Source organism: Hyperolius riggenbachi, chromosome 5 (genome assembly GCF_040937935.1).
Source record: "Hyperolius riggenbachi isolate aHypRig1 chromosome 5, aHypRig1.pri, whole genome shotgun sequence".
NCBI lineage: Eukaryota > Metazoa > Chordata > Amphibia > Anura > Hyperoliidae > Hyperolius > Hyperolius riggenbachi.
In genome coordinates, this window is record NC_090650.1 from 186,311,322 (window position 1) to 186,331,427 (window position 20,106).

At 42.1% G+C, this 20,106-nt stretch overlaps 1 protein-coding gene across 1 annotated transcript in view; it reads left to right on the forward strand.

Moving 5' to 3' along the window:
* SEC61B (SEC61 translocon subunit beta) overlaps positions 1–20,106 on the forward strand; it is a 34,040-nt gene that overhangs the window by 1,276 nt on the left and 12,658 nt on the right. Inside the window, exon 2 of the mRNA XM_068236489.1 lies at positions 1,807–1,904. Within this exon, the coding sequence (XP_068092590.1) occupies positions 1,807–1,904 (98 nt within the window). The remainder of the gene's footprint in view (positions 1–1,806; positions 1,905–20,106) is intronic.

Genomic DNA, 20,106 nt, shown 5'->3' on the forward strand with positions numbered 1-20,106 from the left:
CATGCAGCAGCTTACACAGGGCGCATAGGTCTCAGGACGACTTCTGGTTCCCTCTTCCGTGTATAGCGCCATCACGCCGGCTGGTGTGAGTCCTGCGGGAATCAGACATGACAACTTCAGGCCGAAGTCGTCCTGTAACCGGACCGGGACCATAGAAGGAGCCAGGAGGACGCCGGGGAACCTCGTGACTTAAGGTGGGCTGGAGGAAGCCCCAGGTAATTGTAAATTTTGTTTTTTATCATTTGCTCAGGGTCCGGCTTTATGCCGTTTGGATGAGCACCTTTACTTACGGGGTGCTGCTCCTCTGGGCCGCCCTTTCCATTTGTGTTTCGCCATGTTTTGTTCAGATTGGCCTCAGCGATTGCAGTTTGTATCAACAGCCAGTGTTGTGAGCGTGTGTGCTGCAATGCATACCGGAAGTTGTAGTCCATTGATGCAAGTACATTCTTATGGGGAGGTTCATTTTGAAAATAAATTTCCCCTTGGTGCTCGGTTCATTTAACAAATCATTCATTTTATTCTTCTTGCACCTTTCAGGAAGTGGTTGTCCATGGACAGCTGGTTTTTATCATCTTTATCATGTAATTATTAGGGTCTGTCTCCACTAGCATATTACATTTCACATGTGTTTTTTTCTGTATGCAATTTTTTTTTTATGCAACTTTTCATATATGGCTCAAAATCAACAAGAAAAAAAAATCCATCTAGCATAAACTATACCACACTCACAAATGATAAATTTACACAAATAAAGTTTATTGGTAAAATTTCAGATCGGTATAAAAACAATTAAAACCTAGTAGTCAGAACAGGGGCTGTGACTATTTAACATAGTCACCAGTAATACACATGACAATCAAAGGGGCAAGCCAAAATGCCAAGTAATATGCAGGAGTCCAGGAAGTCAGACCCCTTTGATCTTCTGTTTCCTGGTTATTACTTGGCATTTTTGATTGCCAAGTGTATTTACATTTATTTACTGGTGACTGTATCACATCTCCTGTCCTGGCTACTAGGTTTTAATTATTTTTATACCAGTTTGAAATTTTTCCAATAAACTTGATTTTAGTACATGTTTTCAATTGTGAAGGGAGTATAGTTGTGTATGCCACGTGGATTATTTTTCTTGTTTGTTTTTGGGCATGCTTGTAATCCATGGCAGCTTTATTCTATTTATAGCTCTACTGTTTTTTGTGTGTGTTTTAGTATGTAGCTAACAGTCATTACATGGGGAATGAATGCGTGGTGCATAAATCTGTAGCATGCAGTTCATATTTTTTCTGCATTGCGCCGCATTTGACAATTCACATTTGATGGGAATGACTCCATTGACATGCATTCCGCACTTAGTGGAAACAGGCTCTCACATACAGTGCTAAAGGGACCTAGTATAACATTTGCTCTGGGGCTCAAGGGCCTGTAGCTAAGCCACTGATAGAAGGTATTTAATATCCAACAGTCAAAAGGAGCAGGGTTGCAGTTTGCTTAAATGGTGAGGCTACTTTTCTGGTAGCTGTATAAATTGGCTTTGAAAATCTGGGCACTGGTCACATGACCAATGTTCAGTGGTAACCAGTTATTTTCAGCTCGTGGTACAGCTACCCCAGAGGTACTTGGATTGGGCTGTGGGGTACTTGAGCTTTTTGCAGTGAATTTATTTAGAGCACCTAAAGTGTGCATTAAATGTATGACAATAGTTTCACCTGTTACTAATAAGTCATGCATTAAAACTTTGATGTACCCACCAACTAGTTGTGAAACCCCTAAATACAGCTGAAATTCTCTTAATGTTTGTTTATATTTCAGCCTGGACCTGCTGCAAGTTCTACAAATGTTGGTGCTTCTAGTCGATCCCCAAGCAAAGCAGTTTCACCCAGAGCTGCAGGATCTACTGTGAGACAAAGGTAAGGCAAATACATTATCTAGGTAAAATTGTATATCAAACCCCTAGTCCATGGGGGAGCTCATTTGGAGCACACTCTAAATAGTTCCAAGGTTAAAATCTCAAGTATGCAACTGTTCATCCCTAGAGTACCACAATACAGCTGGGAAATTGTAAAAAAAAAAGGAAGTGCTATTACTGTTTAAAAGTATAGAATACTGTAGTTCTTCGCCTCTATGCATAGAGCGGCTCGCCTTATTAGATGGCTGAAAATGCCAATATTGACAGCTCAGCATACAAGCGTATTAGTGGATAAATCACTGTTGATCGGTTTTCGATCATCCCGTCTGTGTGGAAGCACCGTCTATGGAAGCTGCTGAAGCTCTCCAGATAAGTCCACGTCTGGATCGGGATATTAGTAAATCAGGCTATTTTGCCATTAGGTACGTAACAAACATTTATTGGGCAAAAAAAATTGAATGCATGCAATGGTCTGACATTTTCCAAGGAGGAGAGGCAGTTTGGTAAAGATGACAAGGAATCATTGTGAAACTGCCTCTGATGAAACAAGGGTGATCCCTGGCTGTCAGGCCACTGCATGTATTTTTTTTTTTATTTTTTTGTCCAATAAAGGTTTGTTACCTACCTGTTGGTGCAAATGGCCTGATCCGGCCGAGGACTCATTTGCAGAGCTCTTCAACAGCTTCCATACTAGATCCCTGGACGGTGCTTCCACACAGATGTGAGAGTAGAGGATAGATCAATAGTGGTTTATCCACTAGTACGCTTGTGTGCTGAGCTGTCAATATTGGCCTTTTCAGCCATCCAATAAGGTGAGCCGCTCTCTGCATAGAGGCGAGGATCTCTTTTATGCTTTGAAGTATAATATATATACACAGCACAGACCAAACGTTTGGACACACCTTCTCATTCAAACAGTTTTCTTTATTTTCATGACTATGAACATTGTAGATTCACACTGAAGGCATCCAAACTATGAATTAACATATGTGGAAGTATAGTACATAATCAAAAAGTGTGATACAACTGAAAATGTCATATTTTAGGTTCTTCAAAGTAGCCACCTTTTTGTTTTGATTACTGCTTTGCACACTCTTGGCATTCTCTTGGTGAGCTTCAAGAGGTAGTCACCTGAAATGGTCTTCCAACAGTCTTGAAGGAGTTCCCAGCGATGCTTAGCACTTGTTGGCCCTTTTGCCTTCACTCTGCGGTCCAGCTCACCCCAAACCATCTCGATTGGGTTCAGGTCTGGTGAATTTGGAGGCCAGGTCATCTGGCGCAGCACCCCATCACTCCTTCCTGGTCAAATAGCCCTTACACAGCCTGGAGGTGTGTTTGGGGTCATTGTCCCGTTGAAAAATAAATGATGGTCCAATTAAACGCAAACCTTATGGAATAGCATGCTGCTGCAAGATGCTGTAGTAGCCATGCTGGTTCAGTGTGCCTTAAATTTTTAATAAATCCCCAACAGTGTCACCAGCCAAGCACCATCACACCACCTCCTCCATGCTTCACGGTGGGAACCAGGCATGTAGAGACCATCCGTTCACCTTTTCTGTGTCGCACAAAGAGAAGGTGGGCGGAACCAAAAATCTCAAATTTGAACTCATCAGAGCAAACTACAGATTTCCACTGGTCTAATGTCCATTCCTTGTGTTCTTTAGCCAAACAAGTCTCTTCTGCTTGTTGCCTGTCCTTAGTGGTTTCCTAACAGATATTCTACCATGAAGGCCTGATTCACACAGTATCCTCTTAACAATTGTTCTAGAGATGTCTGCTGCTAGAACTCTGTGTGGCATTGACCTGGTCTCTAATCTGTGCTGCTGTTAACCTGCGATTTCTGAGGCTGGTGACTTGGATTAACTTATCCTCCGCAGCAGCGGTGACTCCTGGTCTTCCTTTCCTGGGGTGGTCCGCATGTGATCCAGTTTCTTTGTAGCGTTTGATGGTTTTTGAGAATGCACTTGGAGACTCTTTCAAAGTTTTCCCAATTTTTTTGGGACTGACTGACTTTCATTTCTTAAGTAATGATGGCCACTCGGTTTTTCTTTACTTGGCTCCTTTTTTTTCTTGCTATAATACAAATTCTAACAGTCTATTCAGTGGGACTATCAGCTGTGTATCCACCTGACTTCTCCACAACGCAACTGATGGTCCCAACCGCATTTATAAGGCAAGAAATCCCACTTATTAAACCTGGCAGGGCACACCTGTGAAGTGAAAACCATTTCAGGTGACTAGCTCTTGAAGCTCATCAAGAGAATGCCAAGAGTGTGCAAAGCAGTAATCAAAGCAAACTGTGGCTACTGTATATACTCGCATATAAGCCAAAGTACCCACTTTTCCCTCAAAAATCAGGAAAAAATGAATGACCCTCATATTAGCCGAGGATGGGGAATGCAGTGGTTCCTGAGTGTCAAAAATCAAAGTAAATGCCAATAAAATTACATTAATTTAGACATCACTTCAGTATACGGTATGTATACATTACATAATTATAAATGTGAACATGCAATACAGCCTAAAATTGGAGACCTAGGCAGGAGGGTAAAGATGACAGTGGCACCGAACAGCTAAAAGACATCTTGCATAATAATAATGTAAATCTAAATCTGTGACCCTATACTGGGCTGATGGCAGGCAGATCTTGTTAGGCAGGATAAATCTCCAGGACAATCTGCAAGTCGGCTGTATGCAGAACTTGTACATAGGCTCACTGTTAAAGAGAACCCAAGTTGGGTTTGAAGAATGTTATCTGCATACAGAGGCTGGATCTGCCTATACAGCCCAGCCTCTGTTGCTATCCCAAACCCCCCTAAGGTCCCCCTGCACTCTGCAATCCCTCATAAATCACAGCCACGCTGCTAACAAACAGCTTGTCAGAGCTGGCTGTGTTTATCTCTATAGTGTCAGTCTGCTGCTCTCCCCGCCTCCTGCAGAACTCCAGTCCCCGCCTGCATCCCTTCCCTCCCTGCTGATTGGAGGGAAGGGACGGGGGCAGGGACCGGAGCTATGCAGGAGGCGAGGGAGCAGCTGAGACTGACACTACAGATGTAAACACAGCCTCACAGGCTGTGATTTGAGGGATTGCAGAGTGCAGGGGGACCTTAGTGGGGTTTGGGATAGCAACAGAGGCTGGGCTGTATAGGCAGATCCAGCCTCTGTATGCAGATAACATTCTTTAAACACACCTCATGTTCTCTTTAAGATTACAGTGAGCACATGTACTGCATACAGACGTTTTTAGTAATTTTGTAATCTCAAGTGCCAGCTTTTTTTTTTTTTTTTTTTTTTTTTTTTTTTCCCCTCTTCCCCTTAGCGGGTTTAAAAAAAAAAAAAAAAAAAAAAATTTCCCTTCTGTGCAGCAGCCTGCTTTAGCTTTCTCTTAGTAGCAGGCTGCTTCTCTCCCACGTCTCAAGACGCTGCTAGAGGGTGTCACAGGGATGAGACAGTCAGAGCTGACGTCACACAGGCTTCGCTACGGCCGCTCAGCGCTGCACGTCCTGTGTGCATGCTGCTCTATGCGTGTCAGCTCGCCTCTTCTCCGCCCGCCGCTGCAGAATATCGGAAGCCTGCTGTGTCCGCTGGACAGCCGCTCATCCCACCGCAACAGCTCCAGCTCTACATGTCTCCCCGCTCATCCCTGCCATCTGACCTTTTCCTCTCCTCGCTCATCCCCGCTGCCTGATGCGAAATCCACGCTTGATCAGCTTTCCGGAAATTGACAAGTATGCACTCGGGGGCCCCCGCAGCAGTCGGTCTGCACACCTAAATTGCATATGACTCAGATATAAGTCGAAGGGGGGACTTTTGAGCACATTTTTGGGGATCAAAAATTTGGCTTATATGTGAGTATATACGGTACTTTGAAGAACCTAGACTATGACATATTTTCTGTTGGTTGTTTCACACTTTTTGGTTATGTACTATACTTCCACACAATTCATAGTTTGGATGCCTTCAGTGTGAATCTACAATGTTCATAGTCATGAAAATAAAGAAGTCAGCCATTTTTAATCCTACTTTTGTTTTTCAATAGGAAGAGGGTCATGTGACACATCATACTTATTGGGAATTTCACACGAAAAACAATGGTGTGCTTGGTTTTAACACAACTTTATTTTTTCATGGATTATTAACAAGTTTCTGACTGTCACAGGAGCCCTAGTGGTCAGACCGCAAATTGCCTTCCAATCGGTTTCAGCACACAGACCATGCAAGCTGCGGTCGCGATCTTTGCGCAGAAACCGACAGGAATTTGGGCATCAGCCCGACCAGAAGGGAGCCTGTGAAGTTACGGTAATTACAACTTACACACTATCTCAGGGTATCTGCCACCACCACTGGTATGGGCCAGTGGACCCGACTGACTGACTAGTCCTGCAAATAAAAACGGTTAAACACACTCTATTCTGTCTGGCTAGTAACAACAGTAGCATCTCTTCAGAAGTCTGGTTGTTTGTGCGGCTGAGAAGCAGGGTAGCGGAACAGTGAATGACTTTGATAAAGTCTTTATTCACGGGCAATATAAATAATTAATATATACAGACTATTCTTAAAATCAACAATTATTGAAACAATAGCCAGCATGAAAAACAAAAAAGGAGAAAAAATACTTAGTTTCATGGAAAGATGTCCTTTTGTGGGAAGAATCATAAAGTCCTTGGTAAAGTCCTTTTGTTTCAGTTCAGAGTTCAGACCAGGTGGATGCCGGCATATCCTCCAGCTGGCACAGATGTGATCAAGATGGTGTTTCAAGGTGGAGGACACTGAGTTTGGCTCCTCTGCCATTCTTATGCCCCTGATCCAGTAGGAGGGAGTGAGGGCGGGAGCCACACACCCCCTTAGAATATGAGATGAGTCCTCCCCTTGTCCTGGGGACCAGAAATCATATCTAACCATATATGAGCTCTATCTCACAGAACTGTACAGGTCAGGGCAGATTTACTAACCTTTTCAGGTCCGTCTCGATTTACCCAGCAGCCTGATACCAAACATTAGGGGTTGGACCCCCGTGGTATTATCAGGGCACTTTCGAACTGCCTAACTGGCAGTCTTTACCTCAGAATGTTTTGAAACTTCCCCAGAACCAGCGCCAGACAGGGCCCATCATGCTCTGTTAGTTTGGAGGGTCTGCCAGCCTGGCAACACAGAAAATATGACACATATAGCAGTTTATGGAATATGATATACATCTGTGATTTACAGCGGGTCATTCCCAGGCGAAGGCTCCTTTGAAGTTTGGGGGCAGCAAGCTACGTGTCAGCTCCCCTGCTGGGATTGTAGCCAGAGTGTCTAACCTTTCCCAACTAGATTGGTTCTGCCATCCTGCTTATCAGCTTCATCTGATGGATGGGCCATCAGCCCAGCTTGATGCCGGAGACAGCTGCAGCAGGCTCCTGCCTTTGTGGGGGGGGGGGAGGAGGGAAAGGACTGTCTTTAGTAAAAAAAAAGAAAAACCAGGGATGTCTGTTTGATTACTGCAATGGCTGCACAAATTTAGCCAGAGAGCGATCAGAAATTGGACTGTGCGGATCCTTCCAATTCGCCCGCGTTTCTCACGGCTGTTCCGTGACACTGACCACTTATAAAATGTGTTCAATGTGCTGCCTATTGTGTTGGATTGTCAATGCAACCCTCTTCTCCCACTCTTCACACACTGAGAGCAACACCGCAGGAGAAATGGTAGCACAAGCTTCCAGTATCCGTAGTTTCAGGTGCTGCACATCTCGTATCTTCACAGCATAGACAATTGCCTTCAGATGACCCCCAAAGATAAGTCTAAGGGGGTCAGATTGGAAGACCTTAGGGCCATTCAACTGGCCCACGATGACCAATCCACTTTCCAGGAAACTGTTCATTTAGGAATACCTGACACCTATAATGTGATGGTGCACCATCTTGCTGGAAAAACTCAGGGAACATGCCAGCTTCAGTGCATGAAGAGGGAAACACATCATCATGCAGTAATTCCGGTGGCCCCCAAGGTCTCCCGATCTTAACAGAAGAATAAGAAAAAAATTAATTATTTCTCAGGTTTCGGCCATTATAGTTTTAAAATACATGCCTCCATAATTAAAACCCACGTATTGTATTTGCCTAATAGTCCCGGGTATTACACCGTTGAAATTATGTCCCTATCACAATGTATGGCGACAATATTTTATTTGCATGTTTTCCATTTTGCATCCATCACTATTTACAAGCTTATAATAAAAAATAGAAATATTTCATCTTTACATGGATATTTAAAAAGTTTAGACCCTTAGGTAAATATTTACTTTTTTTTTTTTTTATTTATTTTTTTTAATTAAATATTTTATTTGGGTATTTTTGGGAGGGTGGGATGTAAATAGTAAAAAAAGTTTTATGTAAATATGTGTTTTTGTTCTGTTTTTTACATGTAGATGTAGTTTTACTATTTGGTCACAAGATGGCAACCATGAGTTTATTTACATTACGTCACTACGCTTAGGGGGACGTAAGAGGCAGAAAGAGTGAAGCTTCCGAGAGAAGCCGTCGCTTTTTCTGCTAGAGAAAGGGATCAATGGATCAGGCACCATGTCCCGATTCATTGATCCCTGGGCTAACAAACTGCGGCCTGGGAGCGCGCGTTCACACGTGCGATCGGCTGCGGGAGCACACATGCGGCCTTTTGGACGTAGCCTATACGTCTAAAAGGCTTAAATGGTTAAAAAGAAATAAATATGGCAGCCTCCATATGCCTCTTGCTTCAGTTGTCCTTTAATCCAATCGGAAATCTGTGGAGGGAACTGAAGGTTCAAATTTCCAAACATCATCCTTCATACCATGAGGATTTTTTTTTTTTTTTTTTTTTTTTTTTGCAGATAGATGGCTTGATAGATCATTTCCAACAGGTCCAATCTGATTTTTATGATCAATTTTCTCATAGTAGTGAATGGAAATCAATCTGAAAATGTATCGGCCTGTAAATCTGATGAAGACTTATCATGTATTCCCAGCATAATACAACAGAAAATACGGTATGCCTCTTCTAAATGTACTCCCTAATGGGCACTTAAAAAAATGCAGACCAGCCAAGTGAATAAAACACGATCGGAAAATCGATTGGAAAGTAAATCTGCCTAAAAAAAAAAAACTTGTGTTTCCAACAGGCAAACTCCTTCCAAAGATGTCTGCAAATCTGGTGGCCAACTTCAAGAAACATGTGACCTCTGTTATTACCAACAACCAAGTCCTCTTGATAGGGGATCATAAACTTCTTCTTTCACTCATTACAATGCACCTCAAGCTCTGACTTTTGGACAATGCGTTTTGAGGGTTCTTTATTGTTGTTCTATCTCTCACAGCTACAATAAACCTACCATTACAATTATAATGGTCATTTCTTGTCAGAGGGCAGACATCAGCAGGGGATCAAATACTTATTTCCCTCACCGTGTGCCTAATCAGGCCCCTGTTTACCTTTTTTTTACTTACAGAAAACAGGAAAAGATTCTAGAGCTCTAAAGTGTGGAATACTTTACTGCAAGAAGTTATGACAATTTTTTATTTTTGCATTCGCTAATCCGCTTAGATGCTTTGCTTACACTGAAGGGAATCCACAGGTTATACAGTTGTGCTAATACGTTTGCATGTCCTTGCAGAATTCATGATGTTCTTAGGGCTCTTTTTCCAGTAACCTCCAGGACAGGTCCACCATGAGACGACATAGGCTCCTCCCAGGAACATGAAACGTTCCATTTGAGCACTCTATAAATTTTAAACCGACCCCTCTAACCTCAGTTGACGTTTCCTGTTCCAGGAAAAGAGTACTCTATGTCGCTCGCCGGTCCGTCTAGCCAGGTGTGCTGGGGACCTTTGGTTGGCGACGCATGGTGGACCTGCCTGGAGAGGATGGGGGTCCGATGTAAGAAGGTCGGCTGTTTTACCTTCTTATGATGCGTCTTGGCTGCCCGGGTGGTGGTGGTTCCGAGGACGCGAACGGCGTCCATGATTCTCTCTTGGCGGAGGCTGTGGCGCGCCGGAAGTGACGTGGGGCAATCCTGGGCGTCCGGAGGGATTGGCAATCGGGTTGCCCTCAGTGGCGGCGCTCGTAGAGCGGACTACGCCCATACGCGACGTCACTTCCGGTCGCGTGAGTGAAGAGACGCCGGATACCTGCATGGCTCGGCATTTCGTTGTGCGAGCGGAGCAGGATGGATGCTAAGCAGGAGCCGGGAAAGGTAAGATGGGCGGAAGGCTTGGTGACCTTTATGGTATGAGCCGAGGAGCCCTATACCGCGTCTATGCTGAGGTCTGATCTGATTATAGATATTACGACAGATAGCATATGATACTGCTTAAGCGTCTGATCTGAGGTCTCTTACTTGACAGAGGATACTTATTCATGTATATATTACGTCTGTCTGAGGTTTGAATTTATGCAGGGCTTAGTATGTATATACATGCATATATTTTGGGACATCTGGCAGTCACTTTGTTGCTAATTCATCTAGATGTCTTATTACGAATTTAGAAAGCCTTTTGTCTATGCATATATTGTATATATTTTTTTTCCCCAGAGTACCTCAGTTAAGGTTTATGTATTGTTTATTGATATACATGTACCTTTTTTCATTCTGGTGAACGGATGATTACTCTAATCACGCTCTGAGAATTTTATGCACCTGGGTGTCATTATAGCTAAAGTTGTAGGCAGAGGATTGACGTTTGGTTTTTTTTATTGTGTTTTATTATAGGGCACAGTCTACTGACCCTTCAAGGCCTAGGAGGCGTTGCCCGCTCTGTGACACAAAACTTGCCCATACGTACACTAAACAGTTCTGCCAACCTTGTTTTGTAAAATTAATTCAAGAGCAATCAGGGGGTTTGAAAGAGGAGATTATGACAGCAGTTAAACAAGAAATGTCTGATACAATTAAATCCTTAAAGGAAGTTTTTTCTGCTGCTATGACCCCACCTACAGATACGTCTAGTGCTAGCGCTAGTACGGCTGCACTGGCAACTCCTGTACCTTGTACTGGTGAAACAAGGTCTGAACAGCCAGCAAAGAGTAAGAGTAAATCCTCCACCAAAAGACCTATCATTTCTTCCTCTGAAGATGAAGAGGCTGAAGAAGGGGAGGAGGAGGAGGATAATGAATCTGAAATATCTTCAGCCTGGAGTATGGAGAGTATATCAGATATAAGGAAGGTGTCTAGATTCAGATTTCCGGCTGATGAGACTGATCAACTGATATTGGCGATCAATAAGACTTTAAAAATTGAACCAAAGAAATCTGAAGAGATATTTTTACATGATAGATTGTACCAGGAAATGGAACCGGATGAGCCACTTACATTTCCGGTACATAGATCTACAAAGAATACTATTCTTAGTCAATGGAAATACCCAGATAGAAAGTTGTTCATGTCTAAGGGGTTTATTAAGAGGTTTCCATTCGCTGAAGCGGATGCCAAAGTATGGGATCGATGTCCTAGACTTGATGCAGAATTCTCTCAAGTTAATAAGGATAACGAATTAGCTTTTGAGGATCTGGGATATCTTAAAGATCCACAGGATAAGAAGGTGGCGTTTGCACTTAAGAAAGCATGGACGTCAGCAGGAGCAAATTTTCGACCAGCAGCTGCAACAACATGTGTATCCAGGGTATTAGCCTTATGGGTAAAAGACGTTGAAGAAAAAGTAGAGAGAGGAGCATCTAAAGAGGCGATCCTAGTGTTCTGTTTCGAATTCCCGCTTTATGTGTGAGGCATACTCCAGAAGACCCAGTCTGTATAGCAGTATAACTCCACACTGATTTAGAAACCTCCACAGGCAGTTTACTCGATGAAATAATGACTCCAAGTATAATCTGTAGTATCTTTACTTGCGTTGAAAGCATACAAAGATGTTTTTTAGAGCATATTCATAGATAAAAATATGATGCGACTACAAGCACAGCAGGATCTCCTCACTAACTGAACTCAACTGTTGCAGAAACATCTAGACAAGGCTGTTGAGCAGGGAGTTACAGTTGGGAAATGCTAAATAACTAAATCTTGCAGGGGGACTGGAATATACTAATACAAAGAATATAAATAATGTTAAATAACATTAAAGGAGGCTGTTGTGACAGCACACTCCCCGCTTGGTATCGGTAGATACCACTATATATAATACAATTTAACATTGAAAACTATAAGTATAATTAAGACTTGTAGAGAAGAGAGAAAACATAAAACATAAACATTAATTCTTGAATGCAGATCTTTGAAGAATCTTCCATCACTGGAGAAAGGATGTAACTCAGTAGACTCGAAGGCATATCAGGCTGTTCCCTTGGATCGAGTAGATAAGACATCTTCATTTGAAGGCAGGAGTAAGACTGTCTCCGTGATGGGTCTAAACAAAGTCTTAACACTACCATTTCTTGCTGTCTTCACTTTCACCTTGCGAACCTTTCCATCATCGCTAGTGATTGCCTTTATAAAGTGATCATTCATATCGGGTTTGTTCTTCAGAATTTTTTTAAGTGAAGTTAGCCTAGAAATAACTTGTTTCTTGTTATTTGGAAGCCTAATTCTTGGTGAACGAAACGGTAAAGGAGCTACCCAACTGTTAGTTTCATCCTTGAAGAATTCATTATTCAAGATGTTTATGAACTCTTTATCCTCAATGGAAGGAACTGTCTTATTGTCATCACGAGTTATTTGGAATATAGTGTCACCAAAGTCTTGATGAGAACTGTTCTTACAACTGATTTGCTTTTGTAGATCGCATGAAGTCTTTAAACTGAAACTCTCCTGAACTTGAAAGTTAAAAGGATGTTTAAGTGAATGAAAGGTGCATTCAGATTCTCTGATGCTGGTCTTGCATGAGAACACATCATAAGACTCTTGAAATGTATTTAAGCAAACATCTCCTATTATGACCCATCCAAAATCTAATTTCTGTGCATAAGGGGCATCATTTGGTCCATTGCATTGTTGTCGCACCTTATGGACTCTTGGGATATCTCTGCCTAAAAGAAGGAGAATCTTTGCATCATCATCAAGCGGTGGAATGTAACTGGCTATGTGTTTCATATGAGGATGATAAAGAGCCGCTTCTGGTGTAGGGATCTCTTCTCGATTGTTTGGCAACTGATCACATTCGATAAGTGTTGGAAGTGAAAATTCTGTGTTTCCATACTCAGATGCTACCACAAAACCATGTGCTCTTCTTCCAGATACCTTAACCAGGCCTGAGCAAGTTCGTAAAGTGTAGGGCCAGGTTTCTCCTTGAATATTGAACACGTTGAAGAATTCTGGACTTGCTAATGAACGATTGCTCTGGTCGTCAAGGATAGCATACATCTTCACTGCGCTCTGTGGTCGTCCTTCTGGATATACCTTGACCAGACATATTTTACTGCATGACTTTCTGTGGAATCCTTCTTCACATACCTCAGTACATTTTGTGGATACAGATGCTGTCATTTCCTCAGTACTCTCCCCGCCATAACTTGGTGTGGTCTTTGAGGCTTGAGCAGTTTGAAGCACTTCTTTGGGAGAACTAGGATGATAAGCCGTTATGTGTTTATCACTGTTGCAGTCAAAACATTTGACAGGAACTTTACAGTCTTTAGCAAAGTGGTCTGTAGATGCACAACATCTATAACAAATATCGTGTTCTCTGAGGAAAGACTTGCGCTCTTCAAAGGGCATTTGTTTAAACACACGACAATTTCTAAGAGGGTGTGGCTTGTTATGAATAGAACATTGATACCTAGGATCATTTTCCTTGACTTGCTGTGGTTTAAAATCAGAGTCTTGAGAACTTGAGAAGATTCCAGTATTCTTGACATAGACAGAGTTCCGTGAGTCCTTAAACTTGCCTTGAGTATCGCAATTTAAAGATGTTGAAGGAAGAACTGTAGTATCAAAAAATAAAAAGCTTGGGTCATTCTTTACAGTAGCTATGTCTCTAATGAATTTGGAGAAAAAAGAAAAAGGTGGAAAGGATACTTTATAGTCCTGTTTATATTTAGATCCTTTCTTTGCCCATTCACTCTGAATATTCGGTGGCAACTTCTGTACAATTGGGTTTACACCATGAGCTGTATCCAAGTAGACAAGACCTGGAAGGTGTGGGTCTGCCTTGGCTCTTTCTACTTCAAGAAGAAGGTCGCTTAATTCTTGAAACTTGTGGTTGTCCTTGTTAGACAGTTTTGGGAAGTTTCGAAGTCTCTTGAATAAGGCAAGCTCAATAGCTTCAGAACATCCATAAACTCTCTCTAATCTCTCCCAAACTATGTTAAGACCCGTTGCTGGATCATCGCAATGAACAGATTTCAGTCTTTTAACTTGTTCTGATGACTGCGGTCCCAACCATTTGATAAGTAGGTCAAGTTCTCCTATAGGTTCAATCTCCAGGTTCTGGATTATAGTCTTGAATGTAGCTCGCCAACCTCTGTAGTTTTCTGGTTGATCATCAAATTTCGTTAGTCCAGAGTTAAGAAGCTCTCGGCGAATCATATACTTGCCAACTTCTTCAATTTCAGACTTTTCTGATTTTATTTCTGTACGTGGAAATGCGTCACCACTGCAGACAGTATGTGGCTTGTGCTGTTCCAGTGGTGATGTAGAGAATGGAGATGCAGATGCGTTTACTCCAGGCGAGGGTTTGATCTGTGTAATGTTTGGAGCATGGGAGCTTGAAAAAGACTGTGTTATGAAATTCATAGGATTTGTTCCAATTGGTTGTGATATTTCTTTGTGATTATATCTTGCTGAGGTCTGACAAGGTGTATAGATTTGTTCTCTTGGACTTGTAGTGTTGGACAGCATAGCAGAATCCTTCAAAGGTACAGTGTTAAACTGAGATTCATGTTTTAACGATATGCATTCTGGCTGTTTACTTGCTGAACAGGTAGGTGCAGAGACTTCAGCTGTAAGTAGGGGAGTATATCCATTGTTCTGGTTCAGAACAAATTGCAAAGTTCGTTTAGCAGGATCGTCAGCAGACTTTAGGCTAGGGTAATTAATTCCTTCTTCCTCTTCCACAGCTTGTTCGAAGACCTTTAACCTTGCTAGAGCTGCTGCTTCTTCTCTTTTCTTTTGCAGAAGTTCTAACTGGGCCTCTGTCTCTGCCTGCACACGTGTTGCTTCTGCCTGCACACGTGTTGCTTCTGCCTGCACACGTGTTGCTTCTGCCTGCACACGTGTTGCTTCTGCCTGTGCTTCTGCCTGCACACGTGTTGCTTCTGCCTGTTTGCGTGCTGCGTCCGCTTTAAGAGTCGATTCTTGTTCAAAGCAATAAGATTGTGCTTTCGCAGCCTCTGCTTCTGCACGGGCTTTGACTAACTGAATGCTTAATGCTGACCTCTGGGAGAGTGACTGCAGCGATTTGCTTGATCTAGTAAATCTGTGAGAGGTTGCTTGCACTGACAGTTTTTTTGAGTGTCTAGAAGAAATAGAGGTACAGGATGTAGTTTCGATCAAATTTGCTATCCTATTCTCTAACTGTAACTTGGCTTCCATAAACGCAACATGTCTCTGTTGATCAGCAGTGGTAAAGTCATCCAACTCTTTTGACGCTTGTTCTGTACTAACTTGCGATAGAAAGGAAGAATATTTTTCAGAGAGTTTCCTGTAATTTTCATATGTCTTCTTAAGTCTTGTAAGTGCATTGTTTAATTGCTCTCCATTACTGCCAGTCTTCTCAATATCAGATATGTGTTGCAGCGTTTTTATCCACAATTCAGACAGACTATGGAACATTCCTTCACTTTCTGCTTCATACCTCTCTCTTGCCTTTAGAGAAAGATGTATTGACCGCCTTGGTCTCTCAGGTAGTACAACATGTTTATCTGAATCATCTTGACCGAGCATTAATTCATCTTCCATGTTAATAGAATGCATAGAAATAGACATGCTCTATGGTTGCAGATATGATGCTTATGAATCTTATCACTGGGTGATTTTTTTTTTTTTTTTTTTAAACTTAATAGCGATAGTCCCAAACAGAAGAAATGTACAATTTCTGAAGCAGTCTGTACTCACTGTATTCACTGTAGGAAGGCAGACAGGCAATTCTTGTACTTTTTTTGCTGAATGTCTATTTACTCTTTGTAGATTTGTGTTTGATGTGTAGCTAGGTAATCCTTTATCGTATTGCAGATCAGTCCTTTACTGATGAGTTGACAGGAAATCCCATTACCTTCTTGCAGATATCATATTTTTACTGTTCTGTTTCGAATTCCCGCTTTATGTGTGAGGCATACTCCAGAAGACCCAGTCTGTATAGCAGTACAACTCCACACTGATTTGGAAACCTCCACAGGCAGTTTACGCGATGAAATAATGACTCCCAAGTATAATCTGTAGTATCTTTACTTGCGTTGAAAGCATACAAAGATGTTTTTTAGAGCATATTCATAGTTAAAAATATGATGCGACTACAAGCACAGCAGGATCTCCTCACTAACTGAACTCAACTGTTGCAGAAACATCTAGACAAGGCTGTTGAGCAGGGAGTTACAGTTGGGAAATGCTAAATAACTAAATCTTGCAGGGGGACTGGAATATACTAATACAAAGAATATAAATAATGTTAAATAACATTAAAGGAGGCTGTTGTGACAGCACACCTAGAGTCATTAGATGTGGTGTCAAAGGCTACGGATTACATAACAGACGCAGCAGCAGAAAACATAAGAGTGAATGCAAGAACTTCTGCTTTAATTAATTCCGCAAGACGTAATTTATGGATAAGGAATTGGGAAGGCAGTCAGGCCTCAAAAGCAAGGGTGTGTAACATACCCTTTGATGGAGACCTGTTGTTTGGGGCCCAGCTGGATGAGATACTGGAGAGAACAGGAGATAGAAAGAAGGGATTCCCAAAGAAAAAGAAATTTATACAGAATAAGAGGTTCTTCAGAAGAAATAGACAGGAAAGCAGGGATAAACCTCAGCAGAAAAGGAAACCCTGGGCTATCAATAGAGAGGGAACGAAAAGGAAATTTCCTTTTCGGAACCCAGAAAACCAAGAGAAAAAGTGACGCCAAAGAAGGAGTTGGGGGTCGTCTAACACAATTTAATTATCAATGGACGGAAATAAGCAGAAACTATTTCATCCTCAGTCTGGTAAATCAAGGGTACAAGATCCAATTTCAATCACTTCCAAGAAACAGGTTTGTTTCCACTCCTCTGCCAAGGGACAAACAAAAGCGTCAGGCCTTACAAGGCATCATAAGGGATGATAGAGGAGAAAGTGGTTGTTCCGGTTCCTTGCGATCAACATCGCAAGGGATTTTACTCTACGATTTTTCTAGTAAAGAAACCGACGGGCAAATTCAGGTTAATCTTGAACCTAAAACCTTTAAACCCGTTTGTGACTTATCAAAGATTCAGGATGGGATCGATCTTCTCTGTGAGAAACTTGTTAACCCCCAACTGCGTCATGACGAATATAGATCTGAGGGACGCCTACTGGCATATCCCAATAAGAGAGTCATCACAAAAATTTCTCAGATTTGCGGTAAAACGGAAAAATTCAATCCAGCACCTCCAGTTCAGAGTCCTGCCCTTCGGCATTTCATCAGCACCCCGCATATTCACGAAAGTAATGGGGGAGGTGATAAAGGACTTTCACGTAAAGGGAATTCTGGTAATTCCCTATCTAGACGACTTACTAGTAGTGGCAGACTCTTATCAACAGGCAAAAGAGGACACGAAGAAGGTGCTGGATCAACTTCAAGCTCTCGGTTGGCTGATAAATTGGGAGAAGTCGGTATTGGAACCGACATCAAAGATACAGTTTCTAGGAGTAGTCATAAACTCAGAAAAAGAAAGGCTGTACTTAACAGAAGAAAAGATGACAAAGTTAAAGAGGATAATACAAGATTGTATAACATATCCAAATCTAACAATAAGAGAAGTCATGCGAATACTAGGATTTCTGACGTCAACATCCCCTGCAATCCAGTGGGCGTTATTGCACACAAGACAACTCCAATATTGGATGATGGAAGTCTGGAGCAAGAAGCAGGAGGATTTGGAAACAGAGGTAACATGTCCAGAGACAGTATTAAAGTCATTAGAATGGTGGACGTCAGAAAAGATTCTAACCGAAGGAAGATTATGGACAATCCCAACACAAAGATATATTACCACGGATGCAAGTCTCCTAGGATGGGGATCTCATCTAGACTGGAAGATGTTCCAGGGTCTCTGGCCAAGACTAATAAGGCACCAGTCGTCAAATTACAGAGAGCTAAGAGCAGTAAAAGAGACATTATTATGGACAGTACAGTTACTGAAGGGGCAACATGTGCAGATCAGGACAGACAATACGACAACAGTAGCCTACATAAACCGCCAAGGGGGGACAAGGTCAAAAAAGCTTCTAGACCTGGCAATAGAAATCCTAACGATAGCGGAAGACAATTTCCTATCCTTATCAGCAGTCCACCTAAAGGGTTCCTTGAATTACAAGGCGGATTTTCTAAGCCGACACAGACTATCGAATTCCGAGATAGAAATATCCAGGAAGGTATTCAGAACCTTAGTCAGGAGATGGGGTCGGCCCCAGCTGGACATTTTTGCGAACAAGAGAAACACAAAATGCAGAAGATTTTATTCCTTAAATCCAGGAGAAGGGGCGGAGGCAGTGGACGCGCTCAGTCAAAGTTGGACCTTCAAGAAGGCATATGCGTTCCCACCAATTCAACTGATACCCCGAGTTTTGCAGAAATTAATGCAGACCAGAGCAACTTTAATCTTTATAGCTCCAGACTGGCCAGGGAGAAGCTGGTATCCAATTCTCCTGAAGATGAGGCTGGAGGGACCAGTGAGACTCCCTCACAAGAAAGTGCTGTCTCAGGTGCAGAGAGGAAGTGTAAGTTACATACCAAATCTAAACCTGTCTGCCTGGCTTCTGAGAGGTCTCCTTTAAGGAAGAGAGGGGTTTCAGAAAGAGTTATCAGTACACTTCTGGACTGTAGAAAGAAGATAACCAGGAAAATATACTTAAAGTACTGGAAGACTTTCAACATGTAGAAGGAACAATCAGGATTTTCCGGAGGAGTGATACCCACAGTGTTAGAATTTCTGCAGGACGGGGTAGAGAAGAATATTGCTCTCAGTACATTGAAGGTACAGGTGACGGCAATATCTACTTATCTGGACATAAAGTTAGCAAACGATCCCCTTATTATTCAGTTCTTTAGGTCTATAGAAAGAAAGAAGCCTATAATCAATAGGAAGGTTCCTTCTTGGGATCTATCCTTAGTATTAAGAATTTTAAAGGGAGACCAGTTTGAACCTATAACGGAAATTCCGATAAGACAATTGACAATGAAAGTAATTTTTTTAGTAGCAATTCAGCCAGAAGAGTGAGCGAGCTGGAAGCTTTATGCTGTGACGAACCCTTTTGTCTAATGTTTAAGGACAAGGTGATATTAAAAACATGTGAGGAATTCCTTCCTAAGGTAGCTACAAAATTTCATAGGTCACAGGAAATTGTACTACCATCATTCAATGAAGAACCATCCTTGGACGTCAGAAGGTCCCTTATAGCTTATTTGGATAGAGTAGCAGATTTCAGAGAATCAAGAGCTCTATTTATCAATACCACAGGAGCTACAAAGGGTAGAAAGATGTCTAAAAGAACTATAGCCAAGTGGATAAAAATATGTATAGAAGAGGCCTATAGGTTAGCAGGATCTACACTGCTAGGTACAGTTAAGGCTCATTCAACTAGGGCAGCTGCCACATCATGGGCCTACAGAGCGGGTGCTACGCCAGAAGAAATTTGTAGAGCCGCTACGTGGTCAAGTATGGGCACCTTCTCAAGACATTACAGGGTGAATCTGATGACTGCAAGACAACAATCCTTTGGGGAGAAAGTTCTACAGGCAGTCGGCCCACCCTAGAATTGGTAAGATCTTCTTGCTCATCTTCTCATGGTGCACCTGTCCTGGAGGTTACTGGAAAAACCAGTGTTAGTCACCTGGTAACATCCTTTTTAGTAACCTCCAGGACAGGTCCGTAACCCACCCGGATAACGGGATATATATATAAATACATTTCCATACACAATAAAAATGTGTATATGTATGTATGTATGTATGTAGTTATGTATATGTGTACATGGTATAATGACCCTCTTTTTGGTTAACAGTTCTTGTGGTTGACTGAGGTTAGAGGGGTCGGTTTAAAATTTATAGAGTGCTCAAATGGAACGTTTCCTGTTCC